The 22,933-nt window shown below is 42.2% G+C and overlaps 1 protein-coding gene across 1 annotated transcript in view; it reads right to left on the bottom strand.

The window, feature by feature from the left end:
* Positions 1 to 22,933, bottom strand: part of UNC80 (unc-80 homolog, NALCN channel complex subunit) — a gene marked incomplete at both ends in the record, with an annotated part of 145,668 nt that overhangs the window by 43,264 nt on the left and 79,471 nt on the right. The window contains 13 exons of the mRNA XM_082284923.1: positions 186 to 369; positions 1,147 to 1,233; positions 2,796 to 2,896; positions 4,232 to 4,375; positions 4,894 to 5,025; positions 6,039 to 6,225; positions 6,745 to 6,876; positions 7,244 to 7,425; positions 13,087 to 13,225; positions 13,939 to 14,046; positions 16,095 to 16,292; positions 19,032 to 19,132; positions 20,664 to 20,867. Of these exons, the coding sequence (XP_082141049.1) occupies positions 186 to 369; positions 1,147 to 1,233; positions 2,796 to 2,896; positions 4,232 to 4,375; positions 4,894 to 5,025; positions 6,039 to 6,225; positions 6,745 to 6,876; positions 7,244 to 7,425; positions 13,087 to 13,225; positions 13,939 to 14,046; positions 16,095 to 16,292; positions 19,032 to 19,132; positions 20,664 to 20,867 (1,899 nt within the window). The remainder of the gene's footprint in view (positions 1 to 185; positions 370 to 1,146; positions 1,234 to 2,795; positions 2,897 to 4,231; positions 4,376 to 4,893; positions 5,026 to 6,038; positions 6,226 to 6,744; positions 6,877 to 7,243; positions 7,426 to 13,086; positions 13,226 to 13,938; positions 14,047 to 16,094; positions 16,293 to 19,031; positions 19,133 to 20,663; positions 20,868 to 22,933) is intronic.

Here is a 22,933-nt window from a genome sequence, read left to right as displayed (position 1 = left end):
TTTTGTATCTCAAGGAAGTAGCAGTAGAATTTAGTGACTGAATACTCAACTGAAGGAAAACTGCCTTACAATATGCAGCCATTTGTAATAGGTCTTTTTCTGATCCAGTTGTGATGCATTTTCTTTTTGGTAGAGTGGGCCATGAACTTTGAAGTGAAGGAGATTTATAGACTTATTTCTTATACCTGGCATCGAGGCAGTCACCAACAGCTTCACTTCACATTGCTCCTTCTTCATGGTCTGTTTGAGATCCTTGAAGAAGAGTCCTTCAACATAACCCACCACTTCCCAAAGGAAGGTAAGAGTGGCAGAAATGGCATCCATGCCCCATTCACATGGAGTCCTTACAAAATACATGATCAATCCTACCTGCAGGTAATAAGTAAGAGGAATATCAGGTTGTACACACTCTTTTAACTGTGCAGAGCATTGTATAAACACAGAATAACAGTATTATTCTACCTTTCTTCATTCAGAGGGATAAACTCATTCAACTTTCATCCTGAAATTTTAGATACTAAAGAACAATCTGCCTGTACTACTCTTCTTTTTTCTAGAGGTGATGAGGACTGGGGGCAAAACATACTGTTGCAGTATAGCCTTAAACACCACTGCAGATGAGGAAAAGGCAGAATGTATGCAGTTAGAGACTTCCTATTCTTTCTGCTCTGAAGTGCTGCCATGTAGACAATTCACAAACAACAGAAGGCTCCCTGGAGATGCATACACCTTGTCTGCTTCATCTCCTAACAACAACATTTGTCCACAATCTTGAAAGAAGCTGCTAGGTTTGCTCCAAGAGGACTGTCTATCAGCAAAGCACTTTCTGAACCCAAATTAAGTAAAATAATTAAAGTTTTCTGGTGCTGGGACCCTTCTAACTGTCTACAACTCACTGGCTGAGGTTCAGTTCAGAAATCCATGACAGGTTGCTTAGGGGTTTATTAAAAAGAGAAAGGTTCCTGTTCCTCTCCCCAGGAGGCCAGAAAGGCTGGTGTAAGCCTGGTGACTCACACCCACAATTAGGAGCAGATATGAACTATGAAAGTAAGAAAAGTAAAAGTAAGAAAAATGAAGTGCATTTATTGCACACATGAAGGCAGAGGAGAGGTTCTTGGCTGCACAGTGGGCCCACAAGCTACTCACCAAGTAGTTAAAGAGGATATGAGATGTCTGGGCAGGAAAGTCTCCGATGTTCAACAAAAGCTTCCTTAGCATATACATCAGCTCGTCCTGGAAGAAAAGCACATGTTTTTTCTTCTCATCAAAAAATGAAGAACAGATTTCTCCCTTTTGTCCTTTCTTGCTTTGTTTCTTCCCATTTTTCCATAGTCTCTTATTCAGCTCTGTCTCTCAATGCATGAAGTAAAACTATACATCTCTTACTGCTCCCACATATTGCAAAATAAGGCCCAAGGCACAGCACCCAGGCCAGTGTCTTTCTCATTTTATCTCAGAGAGGTCAGTACCTCCTGTTGCAATTTGTACTGACTGTAGCATCCTGATTGTGTACTCCTGTCCCTGTGATTATCTGTCTGATGACTACCCAGATGATCTGTGAAATCTAGTTCGTCTCACCTCAATAGCTGTGGCTGCGGAGTGGGAGGTGTGGACAGAATCTAACTTCCCTTCTTTTGGAGACTGCCTGCCTTAAATGTAGACGAAGACATTTCTCATGGTGCGAAAGGGTTATAGAAGGGACAGAATCCTGCTGTCAGCTGAAGAGAGACAGACTGTATCACAAATGTCTTTTAACTTATCCTCTAACCCCACAGCAGATTAGAGCCAGTGTTGTGGGCATGGATATACATAGGACAATCCATGGCAGTGATACACCTGGTGATAGTTTCCAGGGAAATACACCTGTTCCCTGTGTTCTGTACTGGTGGTCAGAGTAGGCCTACAAAGAGATGGCAAAACAGCAGATTGCAATGGCTTAGAGGTCTCTGAGGCTGGACACCTTACAAGCTTCCTTCTCAAAGGTACTGAACAAACAACCTCTCTGACCAGAGCTGTTGTGGATGCCCCATCCCTGGAAGTGTTTAAGGGTAGATTCCAAGAGGGTTTGAGCAACCTGGTGTAGTAGAAGGTATCTCTGCCTGTGGTGGGGGGCTGGAACTATGTGATATTTAAGGTCCCTTCCAACTCGAACAATTCTATGAAACAGACGTGACCTTCTGAACTCAAATAAAAGCTTTGTGGACAATGGCTGAGAAGTCTCAGGAATAGTAGGTCCACTGACACCTTCATACTCAAGGAACAAAAGCACAGCCTTTCCTGACATTTCTCAGGTTTAATATTCATTTCAGAGTCAGTTCTTAGGTAGTGGCTTGAAAGCTGAAGCCAGTGATACTACTGATATCATACACTAAATCGGCAGTTGAGAAAGTGATATGAAGAGTCTCCCTGCCTTCCAACCAGTCAGAACCAGTATGCTTTTCTTCCATAAATCTTAGCCATGCACTTGGAAGCAGTTTAATAAGCTATGGAAACACAGTGCTTCCCGATCTTCCAGAGAAGCCAAATAGAGTGGCATGAGTGAAGGCAACACTGCCTATGCTGTGTTCACCAAACAGCTGCTCAAAGCTTGGCTTGGAGCAAGTCAGATCCTTTGTGGTGATAAATCAGCCGTGTCCTGTTTACACCAGCGGATAAAGACTGAAGCCAAATTATGACATGCTGCATTATAATAGCAAATGTTCTTCTCCACTGATGTTCTCGAAGTTATTCTGCTGGCAGCTGTTCTCCCCTGCTCTACGAAGTTCTTACACCTGCTAGGGAGAGGCAGAGTGTACCTGTCGATTGCTGATTGTGAGCTTCTCAAGGAAGTGGCGCAGAACTGTAGAGGGGTCTTCAATTAAGCAGTTCCACAGGACCTGCTGAGCAACAGCACTTACTGTAAGAGAGAAAGGAAACCAGGTCAGAACCATCTCCCTTGGAAAAGCCTTGAACTGGTATACTTAAACAAAACATTCCTAGTCTTCTTCCTTCCTCTGTTATGTTTTATACTGATACACACCAGGGCCCCATTTGTTGCAACAGGATTCCTGGCAAACAGTGCCGTGATCTCAGTAATAATAATCACAGGTCTAATATTTGAACCTTCCCTAACTACTGGTGATATGACAGGAAGCACTTCACCACTGTATTTAAGGAATAATAAAGAAATAGCTCTTTAGATTCATAACTCCAGATGGACAAAATCCAGCAACTGAAAGATATAAATTCATGTACTTTTTTGTTCGTGTACATAGGTTCAATTTCATGGTGATTCATTAAGTGATTTTATCTGGTGTTGGTGAACAGTATTAGATAGTCAGCAGGGAATTGTGTTGATAATCAACTCCCGGAAGTGCAATTATTTGCAAACCTCTGAAGGTTAACAACAACATAGAATCATTCATTATTTTGTTTTCAGTACTCAGCTCCTGATCACAAAATGACACATACATTGTTTAGAGGGCTGACTACATCCACCTAAAACTGAATAAAAAATGCAACAGGAAGTTAAATGTGCAACTAGCTGACATGATAAGCAATGAGAAATGAAGGAATCAGAACAGTCCATGATGTATTAACATTTTCGAAAAAACAAATATAAGGAAATGTATTATTACTTTACAAAGATATCACAGACCATAACCAAAATCTTCAAGCTGTATATAGGTGGCGTTCTGTTTGCATAGGAAGAAAAAAATATGAGTGGGAATAGATCTCCAGAAATCTTCAGTCCAAGCCCCACTTGGAGCAGGACTGTCACCTACACCACGTATGTTAACTATGACTAACCAGGGTTCGATAACCCCTATGCATGGAGAATCAACAGAAATTATGCTCCTGGTGATGAACTTCCTTCCCAGTTTCTGACCCAAACTTTCCAAGTTGTAACCTCTAAGTCTGTGTTCTTCTAACTCACTGTTTCCTTGGAAGCACGCCGAACAAGCCCAGCATCTGCAATTACTCTTCAAAGAACACTTGTATTAGGCCTCTTACCATCCTTGTATCCCCCCACTAGATCCTTTTCAGCTACTCAATATTTCTTTTGAATTAGAGGCTTTTTTAGGGTCCTGAAAGGGCAAACCCCCTCAAAGCCAAACATAAATTATGGAGGAAAAACAAGGAAAAACCCTACAAAGATACATTTCTATTGTAAATCTTCATTCAAATAGTTTTGAAACTGGTTCTGCTATCCTTAAGCAACAATCCCTTGAAGTTTAGTCAACGTCAATACCAGCTACTCCATCCTCCCGGACTTCTCCATCTTCCATCAGATGGACAATGGGGAGCACTGCTGCACAAATGCAAGCTGGAAACACAGCCTGAGGTGGCTGGGGCACGTGATGGTTTGGAGTGTGCTCGGTAGTGTGTTCTTCATCTGGAGCAGTAAGAAGAAGAGAAGAGGAGTTACGGAATACGCTGTACTACTATCCAGGCAGGTTAGATAAAGATCTATGTTAGCGGCTCTACACAAAGAACAAAGATCAGAACACTGTTCACTGTGCAAGCATGACAGGTTTACTGCTATCTCCAAGTAGAAATGGAGCCTCCAGCCAATTTCTTGATCAAGAATTTTCATTGTGAATGCATAATTTTTCAATTTAGATTTCTTTTCTTGTAGGCAACCCAGTTCCTTTTGATAAAATTCCTTTTTTCAGCTAGAGTCCCCTCTGTGGCACTACTCTCCAAATAGAACATGAGAGGCAAGAGAAATTATTGCAAAAAATTATTGTGACAACAGAGGTGAATAAAATAATGCAGGGCAGTAACTCATAAAGTGGCTCAAGCTTGGGAATATATCTGGCAAAAGGAAATGCCAGAGCTTTATAGGTCAACAGGAAAGGCTTCCAGTGAATGAAATCCTAGGAGGCAATACTCCAAAGTGAAGTCACCCACCTTCTGCACTGACTGCTGAGCGCACTGACCACACAGAGCCACGGCGGAAAGAATAGTTCCTATGAGAAGTACTGGAGGTGCAGGATGGACTCACAGAGAGACGGCGGGAGGCCAGGTTGGCAACTTCTTCTACTGACAAAGAGAACATGAAATGTCAATCCAGATCCAGCTAACAGACTTTAGGGAATTTTCTGACCGACAGCAATTACAACCAAATCAGAACACTGCAAAGTCAAGTCAGGTAACACTCAAAAGGGACAATTTAAAAGCTATAGAGATCAGTCAGATAGGTAATTTGCTCATGCTCTGGGAACAGCAGAACTTTGGTCCATAAGAGTGTTCAGTGCTCTGGTGCATCACATTGTAACAGAGTTGGCGCTATACTTATTTTCATCCACTCCCTGTTAACCATCACTGTTGCTGGTGCTTAGTTTTTCTTAAGAAATGGGATTTCTGTTCACAGATTTTCCAGTGGATGCTTAGATCTGATCAACCCTCCGCTCAAGGCACATACCTTGGAAGGCCTTAAGTGAAGTCTTTGTGCTCTGTTAGCCTGGGCCAGTAAAACTCCACACCCACAGACTAAGCTTACCGTGATTCATGTCATGTAACTTTGGCTCTCTGAAAGTTTGGTACTGAGCTTGATCTGGTCATCTGAGCTCCCCCACTATTCACCATAAAGGCAGAAAACCCCAGGGGCAATTCAGTATATCCTAAGTTCCATTTCTTAAGACAGATACTGCCAAAGAGGAATTCTTCCCACTCTTTAATTAATAAAGAGTTACATTTAGGAAAGACAAATTTCATTCCTAGTGTTGCACATTCTCTTGTGTTAACTCCTGCAAGAAACTGGGAACTTTGAGATACTAAATGCTGGCAAGTTCCACTGAAGTTGAGGCAGAGGGGGTCAGTGTCCTTATCACCCAGTAAGAACTCATTACATCCGAGGTTTTGTCCTTTTTCTTGCATTAATTTTCAAATACACTTTTTCTCAATGACTTGGACTCTTCAACAAATGGACATAGTTGGGACCTTTCTAACACTAAGAATCAAATTTTCTGGACATCACTGCCCTAAGCAGTGCTCTGTGTTGGTGGGAAATGCTCTCAGGTTCCTGGAATGCAGTTCCTGGTCCCAGGGCACACCTTCTTCTTCCTGCTCAGAGCCTGGTGTACAGGATGGCTCGTAGCAGGCCTCCTGAGTAATGGGGATGGCAGTGATAAGACTGGCTTCCCGGCCCAGGCGTTTCTTCTCTTCCTCCTGCTGCAGGTTCTTCAGGATATGCTCCGCTCGCTGATGGGAACGCGACACAGCTCGGGCGGAAAATGACTTCTGTTGGGGAGAGAAGAAACACAGCCTAGAGATGTTAGTTAAGATACACACACTTCCTGACAGAGGCTTCACCTCAGTGACATTCAGCAACTCAGTTTCTAAATATAAACCAGACTAGTGTCAGCTAAACAGAGATTCACCAGAAGACTTCCTGGCGATAAGCCTACAATAAGCCTTGGTGCAAGCATCTCCCAGGAGACATCATATGAACCAGTGCAAACAAAATCTTCTCTCAGGCAGTTCTATTGAAAAAATCTGCTCTTGGAGAGAGAGAAGTTGTGTGCTCCTAAGGACTAAGTTAGTGTCTCTCACGGGGATATGAGGTGCAGTACAGTACCTCAGTGAACAAACAGAAAAGCCTGATGCCCATGTAGAAAACTCTGTATCCTACACAAACTATACTAGATTTTTTCCCAGCTGGAAAAGACAATGTCAGAGGTTAATCCGCATCTTTTGGCTTAATTTACTGCACACCTCTAGAGAGAAAAAACAGTGCTTACTCTCAGGATGTCTGCTTACCGACTGATCTTCATTTATAGGATCCTGCACACTCCCGCTGCACTGAGGGACCCAGGGAGGGTCAAACATCGGCACAGATGGCATCCCCAGCACAGGAGAAGGCAGAGTGAAGTTTATACTTGGAGGAGGAATCTGAAAAAAAACATGAAAGACATTTTGTTACAGCAAACTATTATTGTCAGTATTGTTAATTAAACATGAGCACAAGTACCCAAGATATAAATTAACTCTGCAAATTTTTCTCATCTCCATATCTCCCTGGACTGTAACACCTTGTATGACACACATTTCTCTGGTATTTCTCCTGACTTGAGTCCCCATTTTATTCTCCCCATTTTATACAAGACTTCTTCATATCACTTCCCCCACTGGTGAGACTTATACAATCATTTTTTTCTCTAAACAGGGTTTCAGGACGTTTCATGGCAGTCTGTCATTATGCATCTACCCACAAGACAAGCTGTAAATATCATCATTATGCTTCATGTCTCTTACCTACCTTAAAGATCTGCTGTGCTCCCTCCTCCATCCTTGGCCACACTTGATATCTGAACCTCCAGAGTGTGTGAAATTTAAGAATGGCATTCAGTCTTTGCACTGCTTCTGGGTGATGAAATTCGGACATCAGCATGTCAGAAATGGCCTCTGGCACTTTCACAGCACACAGCAAGAACATGGCAGCTGCAGGGAGAGAACATCTGATCACCTGTGTTTCTCAATAATGTGTTTATTTGGCAAAGAAAAACCGCAGGTGTACAAACCTGCACCAAAAGAAACCCAGTCTTGGCTCCAGAAATAGGATCATCACTCTACCAGGCCTAGCAAAAATTGTATTGCCTCATTGTGGGAGACAGAAGAGTAGAAACTCCTGCAATTAAAGGAGGCTTTGATTTACAACCCTAGAAGAGACTAGGTCTGGCTTAATTGACAGAGGTTTATAGATCTTAAGCAAAAGGATCACAAGCCTGTGTTCCTATAGCTATAAGTAAAAATGTGCACTGGGTGCTCTGGTGGAGGGTTTTAAATACAATAGTGTGATTTTATATAGTTTAAGTTAAGAATTTAGATGGTATAATAGAGACATCTGTGTGTACGTGACATGAGAAGTTATTGGTCAAGGCATAGCTGCATTGCAGTGAGAAGTGCCACAGGTGATAGGTCATTAATCCAAAACAAAGTGTCGTTTTAAGTGCCTATTGGATTAGAAAGTTACAAATTACGATGTAACTCTAAATTTCGTGACTAGTTGCCATTATTAGGAGGTACTGTAAAATCTCATGCCTCAACTGATGTGTTTTATTATTTTAAAACAATAAATTTGTGTAATTGCATAGTCCCATCCCTGAAAGTTATTTCCTCCAATGAGTGAACATATGGGAAATTCGACACTTCATGAAACCAAGCACATGTGATTCTACCTTTTGGAGCCACACAGAATTGCATGTGAAGCTTGTAAATTATTCTGGAAAACCTGGTTTTTAAAATAAAGTATACACCTTTGATCTTCTCAGCCCTAACTTGTTTAAAATAAGAAACATCTCTTGAAGTAAAGGCACTGTTGAGTTTGGCTTTCAAAGCTTCCACTTCCAAGTGATTTCTGTGCTGATTGATTAATCGAGGCTGATTTAACAGAAACTCTGGAACAGGAGACAGTGCCCCAGTAGAAGCCCACCTGACTATTTTGATGGGTAAAACTAGTTCTTAGTTAAGTGGGCTCCATGCAATGATCCCAATCTGCTTCCAAGAGAAAACAGAGCAAGACCAAGGACCATACAAAATAGCACAATGGTAGCTAAGCTGACCCATAGTTGTTTCAATGGATCATATTTGAATATAAACAGACATTAATTAAAATAGAGACTGATGGAGGCCAATCAATGGAGATGGTGTCTGAGGGGCACTGCAGGAGACAAAAGCGAGGGATTTATTGTTGTGGGAGTTCAGTGGGTCTTAGAGAATCCATGGCTTTTTTCACCAGTAGCTCACCGCAGAGCACTGGAGACAATTTCTCTAGATTTAGCGGCTGTTCCTCCACAGTAGCAAGAAGACATTTGCCATTCTATTTTCTTCAGTGCTTCTTCAGCAGGTGCCAGGGCCCAGAACTGTGCTCATGGGAGGCAGTGTGTCACACTGCCGGAAAACAAGGCTACTCTCTGACTGCCTGGGCTCCTGGTGCTGCTCAAATCTGTGAGGACCTTGAAGCTTCACCAGCTCAGGGAACTTGCTGCTCTCTAATCTTCTCAAACTATAACAAGTCTTGCTAGGCCTGACGTAAAAGCGTGAGTTCATGCTGAAGCAACCAAGAACAGAAATAGAGCTTTGGGATAGGTCAGTAGATGGTGCTGTAGTACATTAACAAGGCATTCATTTTATCCAGCTTCTGTATAGCAACATTAGGGGTTTTCAGGGCTTGACCTTGTAGCGGGTTGAGTTCGAAACCAGGCAGAAACACCAATTAAATGTAGTGGTTTTGGTTCAAAATATTCATTACTTACTTATTTTCCTTCTGTGAGATAAGAATTAGGAGAAAAGCAAAGCAGGCACAAACCTTAAACAGTTGCAGTACAATGAAAGAGTTTTATTACTAATAGAATTAAAAGTAAAGAGACAATAACAAAACAAAAACAAATCCCCCCCCGCCCCCCTCTAGCCAGCACTTCTCTCCTTTTACCTAGCTCACACAAGGGATAACAGAACATGGGATGTTAGTCAGTGTTCCAGTTCTTGAAAAGTCTCTCTCTTATGCTTAAGGGAAAAAAGGGTTTTTCCTTCAGTTGCACGTGGTTCCCAAACTGCCACTAACACCAGATCCGCCCGGAAACAAACAATCTGCTGTGTGTAGAACATCTCTCCCATGAAAAATCTCACAGTTCCTTCACACTGCAAAACATGGGCCATCACATGGGGTTATTCATCTTTTTAAGGATAAGTTCTTTTGGCCTGCACACAAAGGCTCTTCTTTGCCACAAGTCTCTAACAGCCTCTTACTACTATAAAGCCTGACATCGGCATTCTTCACAATCTTCACAGGCACACGAAGATACTCCATCCCCCCATGTTCTTCAAATGGATTAAAGAGACAAACAGTTTGTGGTATTACAGTTTCTTACCACGGCATGCAAGAAGGTTTCTTTTAAGCTGCCCGCCAGAATCGCGGCCCCGCCCTCTTTTCTCCCAGTCGCCATTTCCAGCTCCGTCCCACATGGCTCACTTCTCTTTCTCTCTGACTCTGACACCGCCATGCTGAAGGGTGTTCTTGTTTGGCCTTTACGGTGGGGAAAGCTTCGCTCCCTTTGTGCTGCTGGCTGCGTGGTGTCTTCTTCAGTTCAGCACGAAGTGTGCTGGCTGCAGACAGGAGGCTCTGCCGGCTCCAGTTGACTCCGCTGGCTCCGCATGGAGAGGAGAGGGACCCGCCGGTCCCCAGAAGCCGCGCTGGATGGGTTTAGCTGTGAGCAGTCCATGGCTGGTTTGAGCTGCCTGTGGCTCTGAGGCAGTCCCCCCACCAGCCACCCAGGGTCCGTGCCGCAGCATTGGGAAAGGGGGAAAGGGGCAGTGGCCCCGGCCCAGCCCGGCGGGGCCGGGAGGCTCCGGAGCCCCCACCTCCCAGCAAGCGAGCTCCGACCAAAAAGGGGAAGTCCCTCCTTTCTGTGCGGTTTAAATATGTAAATTGTGAGAAGCGTAATTGGTCTTAAAGACTGTCCATCAACTCAGGGTCAACCCAATACAGACCTTGATGAATGCAATTTATGCTTGGGGTGTATTCACCTGCTACTAAAAAAAACTACTACAGACCCTCAAATGGATTTTAATCTTCCCTTCAGGAAAGGGAGAAAAAGGAAGATGTATTTCAGAGGCGGCTTTGGAGGAGCAGCCAGCCATCACTCCTTAAGAAGAGCAGCAAAGCTTCACCCTGCGACCCATGTGTTGGGAGATAGTTAGAGGATCAGGAACATGGATCATTGATAGAATTATGGGATCAATAAAAGAACTGTAGCAAGAGCCTGCAAGCAAAAGGCCTGTGTGAGAAAAACTCTGCATGAGAAAAATCCTTGTGTGAGAACCAAGCCTGAGAAACAAAGAAGGGAGTTTGAAGCGATGCAGCTGTGCTGATAAGATGTGCTAACCGGGAGAGAAGGGAGGGTGAACTCTGAATTCTTTTAATCATAACATAACTGTAGAAGCTTGCCAACGTAAGTCCAATTACGTAGAAGCAGAAATGCGCTTGGTAAGTTTTAAGCCACTTAAGAGTTAACAAGCTGGTATACTATGTAAGTGCCTTTGGATTGCTAATAAACGGAGCTTGCTCTTATCAACCACATTGGTTTTGGACTGCAATTTCTCCCCATGCCGGAGTCCACGGACTTTTTTCAATTCCAACACCTATGCAAATTTTTTACTAGAATCATAGAATCATTAAGGTTTGAAAAGGACTTCTAAGATTATAGAGTTAAAAAAGTATCCAAAATTATTCCCTCAGAAAGGGACTTGAAGGGGGGAAAGGAGTACTGCATCAGACAGATTATTTCTCTTTATTTTGCTCCTTTCTCTTCCTGTCTACACATTTGACCTGGGAAAGGCAAAAGTTAAAGGCAAAGCACAGAAAAGACCAGTGAGCTGAAGAAGTGGTCTGTGCACTGGTAGAGTAAATGGAAGTGAGTGAAACCTGAAGAACATGAGAAAGGGGGGTTCAAACAATGGACTTCAGGGAAGAATTCATTGCTAGTTTTGGAAAATAAAGGCCTGGTGTACTGTTGAAATGTGGTGGAAAGGGGAGTGATGTTCAAAGAGCACTTCAAAACTCTTGCATTGTTAACAGCTTTTGATAAAAATGTCTGTAACTTAATCTTCCATGAAAGAACACCTGGCACTGCCCCTATAGGTATGGAAATCTGTAAAAGGAGGAAATCTTTCAGCCATTTCCTTGAATGCTGGGTGAGGAGAAAGATAAAATTTGAAAGTTGTGTGAGATTGGCTTAAAATTAATTTATGCTTTATTTAAGTTAACTTTGTGTGTGAAGGATGTTCACGGTTTCTAAGGCTTGGCTCATGATTTCTGTTCATCTCACATTAGCACACACTGACTAGGAATGTTTGGACAAGACAGTAAGACTAGACGGGACCTCCTGAGTCACATAATGTAATCCCTTTAACAAGCTCTTAAACCAAAAGGCTTTTGTTTTCTTTTCTGGTGGTTAGAAATCTGTTTTCCATGTGAAAGAAGCCATAAAAAGTTATTACTCACCTTCCTTCTAGTCTAACAAATATTTATTTAAATAATAATTAAATAATGCTTTCTCTTTGCCTGGTGTTCTGTCATTATGGAGCGTAAAGATATACCCTCTCACTCTTCATTTGAACTCATTAAATAAATATCCTTACCATATAGGCTCTTCATTCTTACTTCTGTCCTAACAGCATCTGTTACACATAAATATCTTACTTCAGTGACCAAAATTGTGCATTGAAAGTGCTGTGTTCTAGGTAATTGTACATCATGCTTTACAATAGCATTAATACTTTGAATCTCTAATGAAATACCTCTTCTGACACATCCTGACTGCCTTTATTTTTTCACAGCTGATCATTAGGTCAGTCATCTTTTGGCCAAGGGATAAACTCTGAACCTAGATCATTTCCATGGGAGAAGATCCAAGCTCTTAGCAGAAGAATTCTTACTACTTGGCAATAAAATAATTTTATATTTTATTGTAGTAAATTTCATCCCATGTGCACAATTTCAAAGTACTACTTTCATAGGTATATTATATGCTAACCATCTGTCTTAAAGATGCTCTCAACTATATGTCATCAGCAATCATCTGTACACTTTAAAACCAAGTGGAAATGGAAAATCTAGATAAGTACCATACCATAACAGTACTTAATGACAAATGCTGCTGTCTCCATGCAATATGAGAATTTTCCTTTCAGCATAACAGGAGCTATGACAGTTTCATTCTCATTCCCTGTCTCAGTTTTTGTATGAGCTCTCAATGGGTACTAACATTTCCATGAGGCAACTTACAGAATGCTCTAGTAGACTCTGGACAGACTGAATCACTATGTTTCCTCTGCCTACAAACCAAACTGAACACAAACACTAATTTTGATGTTCACCAAACATCCACCACATCCAAGGCCTCAGAGAGAATGCTCTCCTGACCCTTCTGACCACCTCTTTTCCACAGAGCACAAAACCACACAAATGTCTGTGAACACCAAACAGCCCCCAAGAAACCCTTGGTGGCATTCAGATTCATCCACTACAAAATTGCAGAGTCCTGTGATCAAATGCGAGTTGTGCAGCCACAGCAGCCATCCTAAGTGGTTTGGTTCTCTTACCTGCTGCTCCAGCCATGTGCTCATCCACACTGAGCAGGAGCTCCCATGCTGCTGGCTGGATGTCCCCATACATCTCCTCTGTGAGGACAGGAGCTGCCTTGATCAGCAGTGACAAAGGGGCAGGGGAGAGGCTCATTACCTGCAAAAAACCAAGCCATGCCTTAGGGCTGAGCTGTGTAAAACTATCAACAGGGAGAACACACTCAGTAATTTTACCCTGGTTTTGGTCTGCAAATTACCCACCAATAACCTCTAGGTTCATCCATTTCAGAAAATGCTCCATAGAGGGATGTGTCTTTCAGCCTATACTGAAAAGGCGGTGTTTGCAAGCTAGTTCCTGGAGTCTTTTGCTTGTTCCTCACATCACCAAAACACCAAAAAAGAGGACAGAAGGAAAGTCAAACTCTCACAAAGTGGTGCACAAACAGCAATACAGGTCCATGAAAATCTCACTAAGAACAAGCCTATGAAGAGTCTTTTGCTTCTTCAGGAACCCTGAACAAGTAAGAACAAGGAAAACTAATAGTGTAAACTGACAGGCTGCAGTTAAACATATCTACGTTTTTTTTTTTTGTATCCCCAGCTTTGGCGCACATGTCACTACGGAAAGCTAGAGATGCAGACTGTGATTTAATGCAGCTAAATGTTTAAAGGATTCTTTGACCATGTTTCCTTAAGAGGTTTAAATTTGATATAACTCAGATGGGGAAAAGATGTGTGGCTGAACTGACTGATATTCAGGAACAGTTCTTCACATGGGCTTGGGAATCCATATATATTTTCCTTCTTGTTGCATTTTAACCTGGCACCTATATATCTGCCTCCCTAACTAGTGTATGGCCTAATCAGTACCTGGTTCCTGACGTATTTTAGCATTCCAGAGTCCTTCTTTCCTTCCAAGTTGATATCAATCACTCTCTTTTTAAGAGAAGGAGTTCTCAAGCACGACTTGTCTGAGCACTGGAAGGAAAGAAAAAGAAAGTGGAGTTCACATTTATATTTCTCAAAATGCAGAAAAGGAGATTACGTACAAGAGGAATTTCCATACACTAGAAACCATGTGGTACCAGAGCTGTAGCACAAAACCTTGTTCTTTGCTGGCAAAAGGCCTAGATTCAGGAAGACCACACATCTCATCCAATTTTCTTCTCTTTTTAACAATGCTTTTCTCAATAAAACCTTAAAGCAGAAGCCAGGAAACCAAATGAAGAATGGGAATGTTCTCTGTGTGATCTTCACCGGTGGCACATTCATGCATTTAGTGAAGCAGGTCAGAGGCAAAAAGTCTACAGCTTCCCTCTAAAAAATTACCAGTGGAAGTGTTCAGTGTGCAGAATGAGTCTTCTCACAGAATCGTAGAATCACTGATGTTGGAAAAGACCTCTAAGATCATTGAGTCCAACCAATAGTCTAATGCTGACAACTCCACCACTAAATCATGTCCCCAGGTGCTACATCCTCAGATTTTTTAAAGCCCTCCAGGGGATGGTGACTCCACCGCCTCCCTGGGCAGCCGGTGCCAGGGCTGGACAAACCCTTCAGAGAAGAAGTTTTTCCTAATATTCAATCTAAACCTCCCCTGGTGTAACTTGAGGCCATTTCCACTCAATCCTGTCCCTTGTTTCCAGGGAGCAAAGACATCCACCTGGCTGCACCCTTCTGTAAGAGAGTTGTGGAGACAGAGAAATTCCCTCCCGAGCCTCCTTTTCTCCAGGCTGAGCTCCCCCAACTCCCTCAGCTACTCCTGGTGCTCCAGCCCCTTCCTCATCTCCGTTGCCTTCTCTGGACACACTCCAGCCTTCCAGGTCTTTCTTGGATTATGAAAAAAGCAAAGATTGTAAATTGCTCTCTGGAAGTGAGGTCTGTGCAAACATCCTGCATGTGTTTGTAAGAAACCTCACCGCCTCCCAGATTCTTTTTTCCTGCTGTTTCCTAAATGCTTTGATGGTTTGAAGAATATCTCTGTCTTGCAATTCAAAGTTGGAGATGAAACAACACACAGAAACGCACAGTTCTTTTGCTACCTTTAATGAAACATACCAGCTACTCATCTCTTGCCTACCTTCTGCAGAGGAAATGACTGCCTCTCTTTCTAAATAACTCGTGCTTTTCTGTGCTAGAGGAAATATATGGGGTTTACAGTTTTCAGGAAAGAAGAAACACTAGCTTCTGTTTCACCTGCTCTGTGCTTTTTTCCATAAAAATATCCTTCAATTTTCTAAATTGACAAGAAACAAACTATCTCCTGGTTGATGAAGAAACATAATGAATTTTTCTCCTTCATATGCCACTGCCAGGGATGATAGCCTTTTTACCCAACTGAAACCTTCATTACAGTTTCATAAACACTTTTGTTTTCAATGTTACTGCAAATTAGTTGAATGGCTCTGAAAATATTCAGGATAACTGCTCAGGTGTAACTGTTGACATGACTCAGTTGGTGCCTGGGTGGGCACTTCCCTGAAAGCAGAAATGTATTTCCATTGAAGTTAAAGGTACACTTTTATACATAAAAAGGCACAAAGTTGTCTGAATATCCTGCAGAAATGGTCACTAAAAGTCCATCACTAAAGAGACAAACATTAAAGACTAATGTATACAATTCTTGGAACAGGTGAGAGCTCAGACATAAAAGAAAGAAATTACACAAGATTTTACAAGAATTTCAAGAGTGATTCTTACTAACAGATAAGAAAAAACACAAAGAGAGACAGAGTCCACAGGGTGGTGAGTAGAGGCCACAAAAGAACACTAAAATTGAAGTCAGGTTATAAGCTTTTAAATTATCTTATCAGCAACTAAGATTCATCCCAGTCAATATAAATTACATTCCTTACATAATGCTGAATGACTTCATTGCTGGGGTTTTTTACAGCAAAGCTAAGATCAGGAAAAGCTGTATTCATTTTGTCACGAAAGAACTGTATGAGTACATTATGCAATTTTTGAAGGCAGTTATGACTTGTCTGGACAAATCCTAAAACATTCTGCTTTTTCCATGTACTCACTTCCTTTTGTTTTTTGCCTCTTGTCATATTGTTCAATATGCTGTTTTCTCGCATGGAGTCCACTGTGTCTCCATACAGCAGTTTGATGGCCCGGACAAGGCGAGCACAGGACCGGCTGTGATGGAGGTAGCAGTGTGGGTGACAGTAGTCAGTGTGGGTACAGATGAAACTTTGCTGGTTGCATAACAGGATCATAACCTGGAAATTTAAAAAGGAAATAGTTACTTATAGAAAATGGAGTTACAGAGCCAGTGACTGGGACAGTCAAGCTAACTTTTCCTCTGCCTAGCTAGGGAGGTGTGAAGCTCAACACAGCTTTAAAAAGTATGTGTGTCTGTGCAGATCTTCATACTTACAAGGGGTTTGCAAACTAGCTGGGCATGGTTAAAGAAACAACAGTACTAACAAAGCAAAGAAACAGAACTGCTATAGATGTGTATATTTGGGTGGTGGCAAGGTTAAGGCTGAGGAAACCAGCATCCTCTCAGTTTGCACAAAAGCTGTTGTATCACCACTCTAAGATGAGAGCTTGGACTGGAAACTGTCAACTAGCCAATTGTCATTAAAGCTGCAAACCCACTATGTTTGGGGGTTAGTTTCCTTCAAGGGGTGCAAAGGGAAATATCTCAGTATGCTCTCAAATAGAAATAAGCTGCGTCAGTTGCTCTGCATATGCTTCCTTCACTGTCATTGGGTAGACCCATCGAGCCCAACTGTATGGTAGCAGGCTCAGTTGCTATTTTACTAGTGATGCCATATGGCAGAAAGGAGTACTAAAACTCATCTAAAAATCAGGTAAATATTTTGGAATTTAGCTATTCTGAGCCATGCTTTGCTGCAGAAACACTGGTATCAGTCCCTAAACTACTTAATTAAAGATAGCCTTGGCAGATCTCCACTTGAGTGACCCCTCTCTGGTGTAGCTCAGATGGTTTCTTGCCAGAGGAGCAAAGCTCGGCCCAGCAGCTCTTTGTACATTGGTCTTCATGTTGCACACAAACCCAGCCTCTTATTAGCACTCTAAGGAAAATACACAGGCCTCTCCAAGCCATTCACACTGTAGGTCTTAAGAGGCCTTTATGAATCTATCTCTTCACCCCACAACCCAGCACAGAAGCACCCAGAACTACCAGAAAGAAGTTATCCCAATTTTCCATCCACTGTGTCTATGTCTGTGCAGCTGCAGTCTGCCGGCTCTCTCCGGGCTGCCAAATCATTCTCAACCTTAAAATATTTTAGCTTCTAAAAATGTCAGGAACTTAATCTAAAACAAATCTGTGTAATGTCTGTGGGATTCCTGTGATTGTCTCCTTGTTCTGGCCTCCTATCATTTTGGGGTCAATAAAGAATAACTCAATATTTGTATCAATATGCAAATTGTATAGCAGCACTATGTTGAGCTACCAGCCTCTGGTCCAATCTTATAAATTGCTGTAATGGTACACTGACACAGAGTGAGCACACCAGACTCCAGGCTGCCTAAAGGACAGGTAAAGGAAATACTGGTGCCTTCATAGCAGCAATTGGAACCAGTGATCCTTTTGAGTTGTTTGCTTGTGACAAATAAATAAAGCAGGCTTTTGCTTTGACTGTAGTTTTAGTGACCATCTACTCACACCTTCTTTCTAACAAATGAAAAAAATAACCTTGTCTTGTAAGATTGGTACTTGTGTGTCGTTAACTGGAACAGGTGATTTTTCAAATTTTTCTTTCTCCCATGCAAGCTAATCACATGTAAAGTGAGACAAACATCTAAAGCTTCCTTCAGAATTCATGAGTTCATGCATCCTCCCACAATGAGCAAGGGCACCATAATTTATCTTAAGCTGCTAACTAGGGAAATTCCCTTATCCTCTAGTGATGCAGCATCTAATACATACATTTATGTCTAACATACTCAGTTTAGTACACTGGAATTTCCAAATGAGATGTAATCATTACCAAGAGCATTAGAGTACTGACAGAAAGCAGGGTACTGCAGAGATTGAGGTACTCAGTTGGAAGACATGACATTCAAGTTCCTTGCCCTGCCAGCCTCATACAAAAAAGACAGCTATCAAGAACACCTTCTGACCCCAAAGTATTAGCTTAAGCCTGTTCTTGCCCACACCCCATAGGAATTGGGCAGCTGAGAGCAGTCTGTGTGAAATATCTGGGGAAAAAAGGGAGATATCAAGTCTGTATTGATAGCTGTCTTTCCCAAAGGCAACAAGGTCAAAGGTGTCTGTCCTCGCACACATGCGCAGGACACCACCAATCATTGCACAGCGAGTCAACCCAAGGTGTGTGCACGACACACTGACCATACTGCACTATCCTGGCATGTCATGAGGGAACACACATAGCGCTGTGCACTCCTTGGACACCAGAGGATTGAGCAGTGTAAACTTGCCCGACTGAATTCTGGCAAGTCTAAATCACAGGAACAGAGATTGTCCAAAGGGATGCCTTAGACCCTGCATGACCAAACTGCATCTGCACTGTTGTACTCCCTGTATACTCCTGTACTCCTCTGTTGGACAGAGTCAAAACTATACAAGGCTCTGTTGGCCTACATGAGTAGCTTCTAAAATGCCACTTCTCAGAAGCTGGGGGCCCAGCTCACACTGTAGCCCATTCTGTTGCTCTCCATGAAATACACACTACTGGCCATGCTGGAGATAAGGTACTGAGCTAATATATGTTTCAGCTGAAGTAGTATGGCTGTCCCTGCACACCTAGGGAGAAAAAAAAATTAAATATATGAACTAGAGAGAAGGAGATTTAACTTCATTTTAGAAATGGCAAACTCAATTTCCAAAGGTCGCAGCTTGCTTACGTTTGAGATCCTTGATGCTATTATGGAAAAAGTACAAACTGTGATCTGGTTATTGCCAGACAAAGGTTTTTCTATCGAAAATTCCATCCTTGAGAGCACTGCGGGCAACTTGTACTTACATGCAGCCACGACATATTCCGATGATAGTTCTCCTCCACACCTGTGTTGCTCAGTACCTCAGGTTCAATGCTGGGCTCACTCGCACTCCAAGGGCTCCCTTCTTCAAAAGAAACATACCCAAAAAGTTGTTGTTTTTATTGCTCCCTATGTGCTTTAAGCACTTGTAAGCCAGGCCAGCCTTGTGGGAATAGATGAGAGTACACAGAATATGTCACACTCAAAAGACTGCATTTGGACATCCCTCCCCAGTCCTGTGCTGGCTTGACACTTACAAGAACTATTTGGACCTGGCCCACAGGCCATCTTGTCAGTAGCAAACATTTCTCCCTCCCTGTTTTTTTTTCTTTAATGGAAGGGAAATGGAAAACCCAAAACCATCAAAACCAATTCTTTGCACCATTCAGATGCTGCAAATGGTTGGTTTAGTGATCTGCATTGACTGGGCTCTGTGGTTAAAACGTCAAGAAAAATCCAACCAGAAGTGGCATCCAACTGGAAATGCCAACGGGCAAAGTCCCTGCTAATTGCCCATAGAAACTGCTAATGTCATGGGGATGAAAGGGGAAAAAAATCCTGATTCTAGAACACTAGAATGCTTTAGAACTCATCCAAGGAAGAGATTTTCCTGAGAATTTCACTGACTCCTGTGTTTCCCCTAGCCACTTCATACCCTATGGGCCTCCTATAAAACTAATACTAATGACGTTAGTTACTGAGGTAACTTTTGTTTTACCCTTCTTCTCTTCTTTAAGTGAACTGTGACTTGTCAAGATTTACAGAATTGGCAATCCTACTCTCCATGTTCACCTGCTAAAGCATCTTTTGGGGAACATAAAAATGACCGTTAAACTTGGAGGTTATTTCAGCTCCAAATATATTCACAGTTTTTGGTTAACATTGATAGTGAAGGGAAGCCCTTTAGTTCAACTGTGATGGAGATTTCAGAGAGTAGGATGCACATCTTGTTTCCATAAGACAAATGTATGGACATCCGTCTTTTAAAGACCAAGGAAAGCAGCTGTAAACAACAAAAATAGATGTATATGCCAGCATTTAGAAATACAGTATGTAGCATGTGAACATTATATTCTGCATAAAGGAATATGTATTTTACATGCCACCCGACATGCTTATGACATCATATCCAACATAGAATATGAAGTATATGCCTAAATATATATGTGTTTATATATATATATATATACACACACATATAGCAAATCTGTTGCTATGGACAATAAAACATCATATAAACATATGACCTCATGTATTCATTATACTCTATGATTTTGGGGGGGGGGGGGGTGTATGTGCTTACATACATACACAGGGATATGTGCTATATACATGTGCCACCCTAAAGACAGCAAGTGTTTAGCTGGCCGGACAGCATTCTAAGAGCTCATGCTCTAACACAGTGGTGAATTGACAATCTGTGGTCTACACTGCACCCAGGATTTGTACCCTGTTCCTCCCAGGCCCTAGTCCAGGCAGCTCCTGAAGAGAGCCCTAGAGTTTTCCTAGCCTGCAGAGGTGGGGATCTCTTGTCATTTCTAGCTCTGCTGCAATCACATCAAGAGTTTAGGTCCTTCCTATTGTCCCCTCCCTTTCCACCCTCTCATCTAAGTTACCTATATCAGTGACAGTGTCCCTGCTGTGGGACAGCTGCAGCTCCTCATTCTCAGACTCTGAGTCCTGCCGTGATAACTTGGTGCTCTTTAGGCTGCCGGCCCGGCGAATGCTGGAAAGGGAACCCCCCTTCTTCACCCGGAAACTGCGGGTTCCTTTAATCTGGAGCAAGCGGGAGCCTCCTATCCTGATCTTCCTGCTGGGAACTGTATTAAAAGAATAAAAGAGGACTTTTTTCCCCTTAATTTTTCCCCATTTAAAAAAGAAAGAGATCCTGGCCCTCCCCACCCTCCCAACCCTTTGCTGCCAGCCTGTATTGCAGCGTCTTCTCTTCTGCCAAGGAATGTGGGATCAGAGGCTTCCTCCAAAGCCACCGCCAATGCAGCTCGATCAATCAGGCAGTAAAGATGCTTCACAAAAATGTGTTCAACACCTCATATCCTGGAGATCTGGTACATCACCTCAGGCCTTGTCTGTATTTGGAATTAGTCCTTGTTCAACTACCAGCAAGTAGAGTGATCTGCACTAACAGAACCCCAAAACATGGATAAGAAAATCCTACAATTCACACCAATTTTAGTCAATTACTGCCAGGAAGCAGAATCTGCCCAATGGATGTAAATTGCAGTTTTCTTTCCCAGACCTTGGAGTTTACATTAGCGCAGAATCACCTCTTGCTTGGGATAGCTGGCTGAATCCCAGGCATGAACAAGGCACCTTGGACAAACCTATTTTCCTGTGGGCCTGGGTCCTGTAAACCTTGCTGAGCTCTACAGTAGAATCAATTATTTATTCATATAGCATGTGTGACTGCAAGAGGGGTAGTCTGCTTCATGAAGCTAGCACGCAAGGCTTCTTTGATGTTAGATTCGCATAAATCCATGTCTCTGCATGTTACTCTTCATCATTAGAATGCTTTAGAGGAAACAGGAGCACGTAGATCCTCTCCTTCAGACAAATCAGCAGCTTTCAGGCATTAACAACATCCATTGACACTCTGCATTTTTGATGAGCACAAACATGGAATGGTTCAATGTTCAAAGCACCAACTGTTTGCACTTTCATTCTCCTCTTAGTTCAAAGGCAGTACATGGCAGTATGTCAGTCCAAATGTTGCAACACTCAGTCATTTTACGCAGATCTAATCAGGCAAGGCCACCTCTGATCAATTACCTTTTGGTGTGTGCTTGGGAATGAACAGAACAGAGCTTTTTGAATACCATGGGCAAGCTAAATATTTAAATAGAATTGTATTTTGGCTTCAGGATAAAGCAAACACATCTTTACTCCTGAGATTGCCCCCAATTCCTCCAGAACAGAATTCCCACTCCCATTTTCAGTAGCTAGCATCCTGGTCAAAGACAGCTGGATACGTTTTGAGAGCTACTCCTCAGTCCTCACAAATAAGTTGGCAAACCACTGTTGAGTGACTAAAGAATCTCCCTCCAAGTGACCATGCTGAGTTCCTTAGCAATTGCTACTGCTTGAATAATGTTCAGATCAGCCCCACAAATGCCAAACTGCTGAGCACTTGTAATTCCCTTTCATGAAGTCTGCAGAATCCCATCTTGGCACCCAAGGAGTACATACGATCATCTGAGAGCCTGCATCTACCTAGCTGTAGTGTCTGTATTTCAGACCTACCTGGAGCAGATTCTATACAGTAAACCCGTGGCTTTTGGATAGCTGCTAAGCCATGCCTGGGGGGAGCAATGAGAGCAAAGTTTTTAATAGTCCGGAAAAATGAAGGGAAACAGATTAGTACTCATCAAAGAGTTTGAGATAAAGAAACCTCTCACTACAGGCAATCAAAATTTAGTTACATTCACACAACAATGTTTTCTTCTCTAGAAAAGTGTAGATTATGAAAGATGCCTCTGCATCTGTAGTGTTTGGCCCAGGTGGATTTCCAGAAGGATATGTTGTGGCCAGAGAAAAGAAACTAATTATTGTAATTTTAAAATACATCATTATCTTGCATTTATTTGGCTTCTAAAATAGGGGAATTACATTTTTGCTAAGGTATATTAGGATTCAACCTTCCTACCATAGTCACTTTCCCCATGTCTAAAATGCAGTAAAGAGGCAGCTTTAGTAAAGGAAAACTACATGACAGCTTAGGGAAAAGTGATAATGGAAAGAAAACCCAAATAAAACTGCAGAAATATGTAGTTTAACCAAGAAAAGGATGCAGAAAGTTAATACTATCTTTGCAAAAATACATTACACCTGTAGCACAGTAACATGCAAAGGAAAAGCTAAGTCAGCATTG

The sequence above is a fragment of the Coloeus monedula genome (assembly GCF_965178545.1).
Source record: "Coloeus monedula genome assembly, chromosome: 7".
NCBI classification, from domain to species: Eukaryota; Metazoa; Chordata; class Aves; order Passeriformes; family Corvidae; genus Coloeus; species Coloeus monedula.
This window is presented reverse-complemented; position numbering and strand designations above follow the sequence as displayed.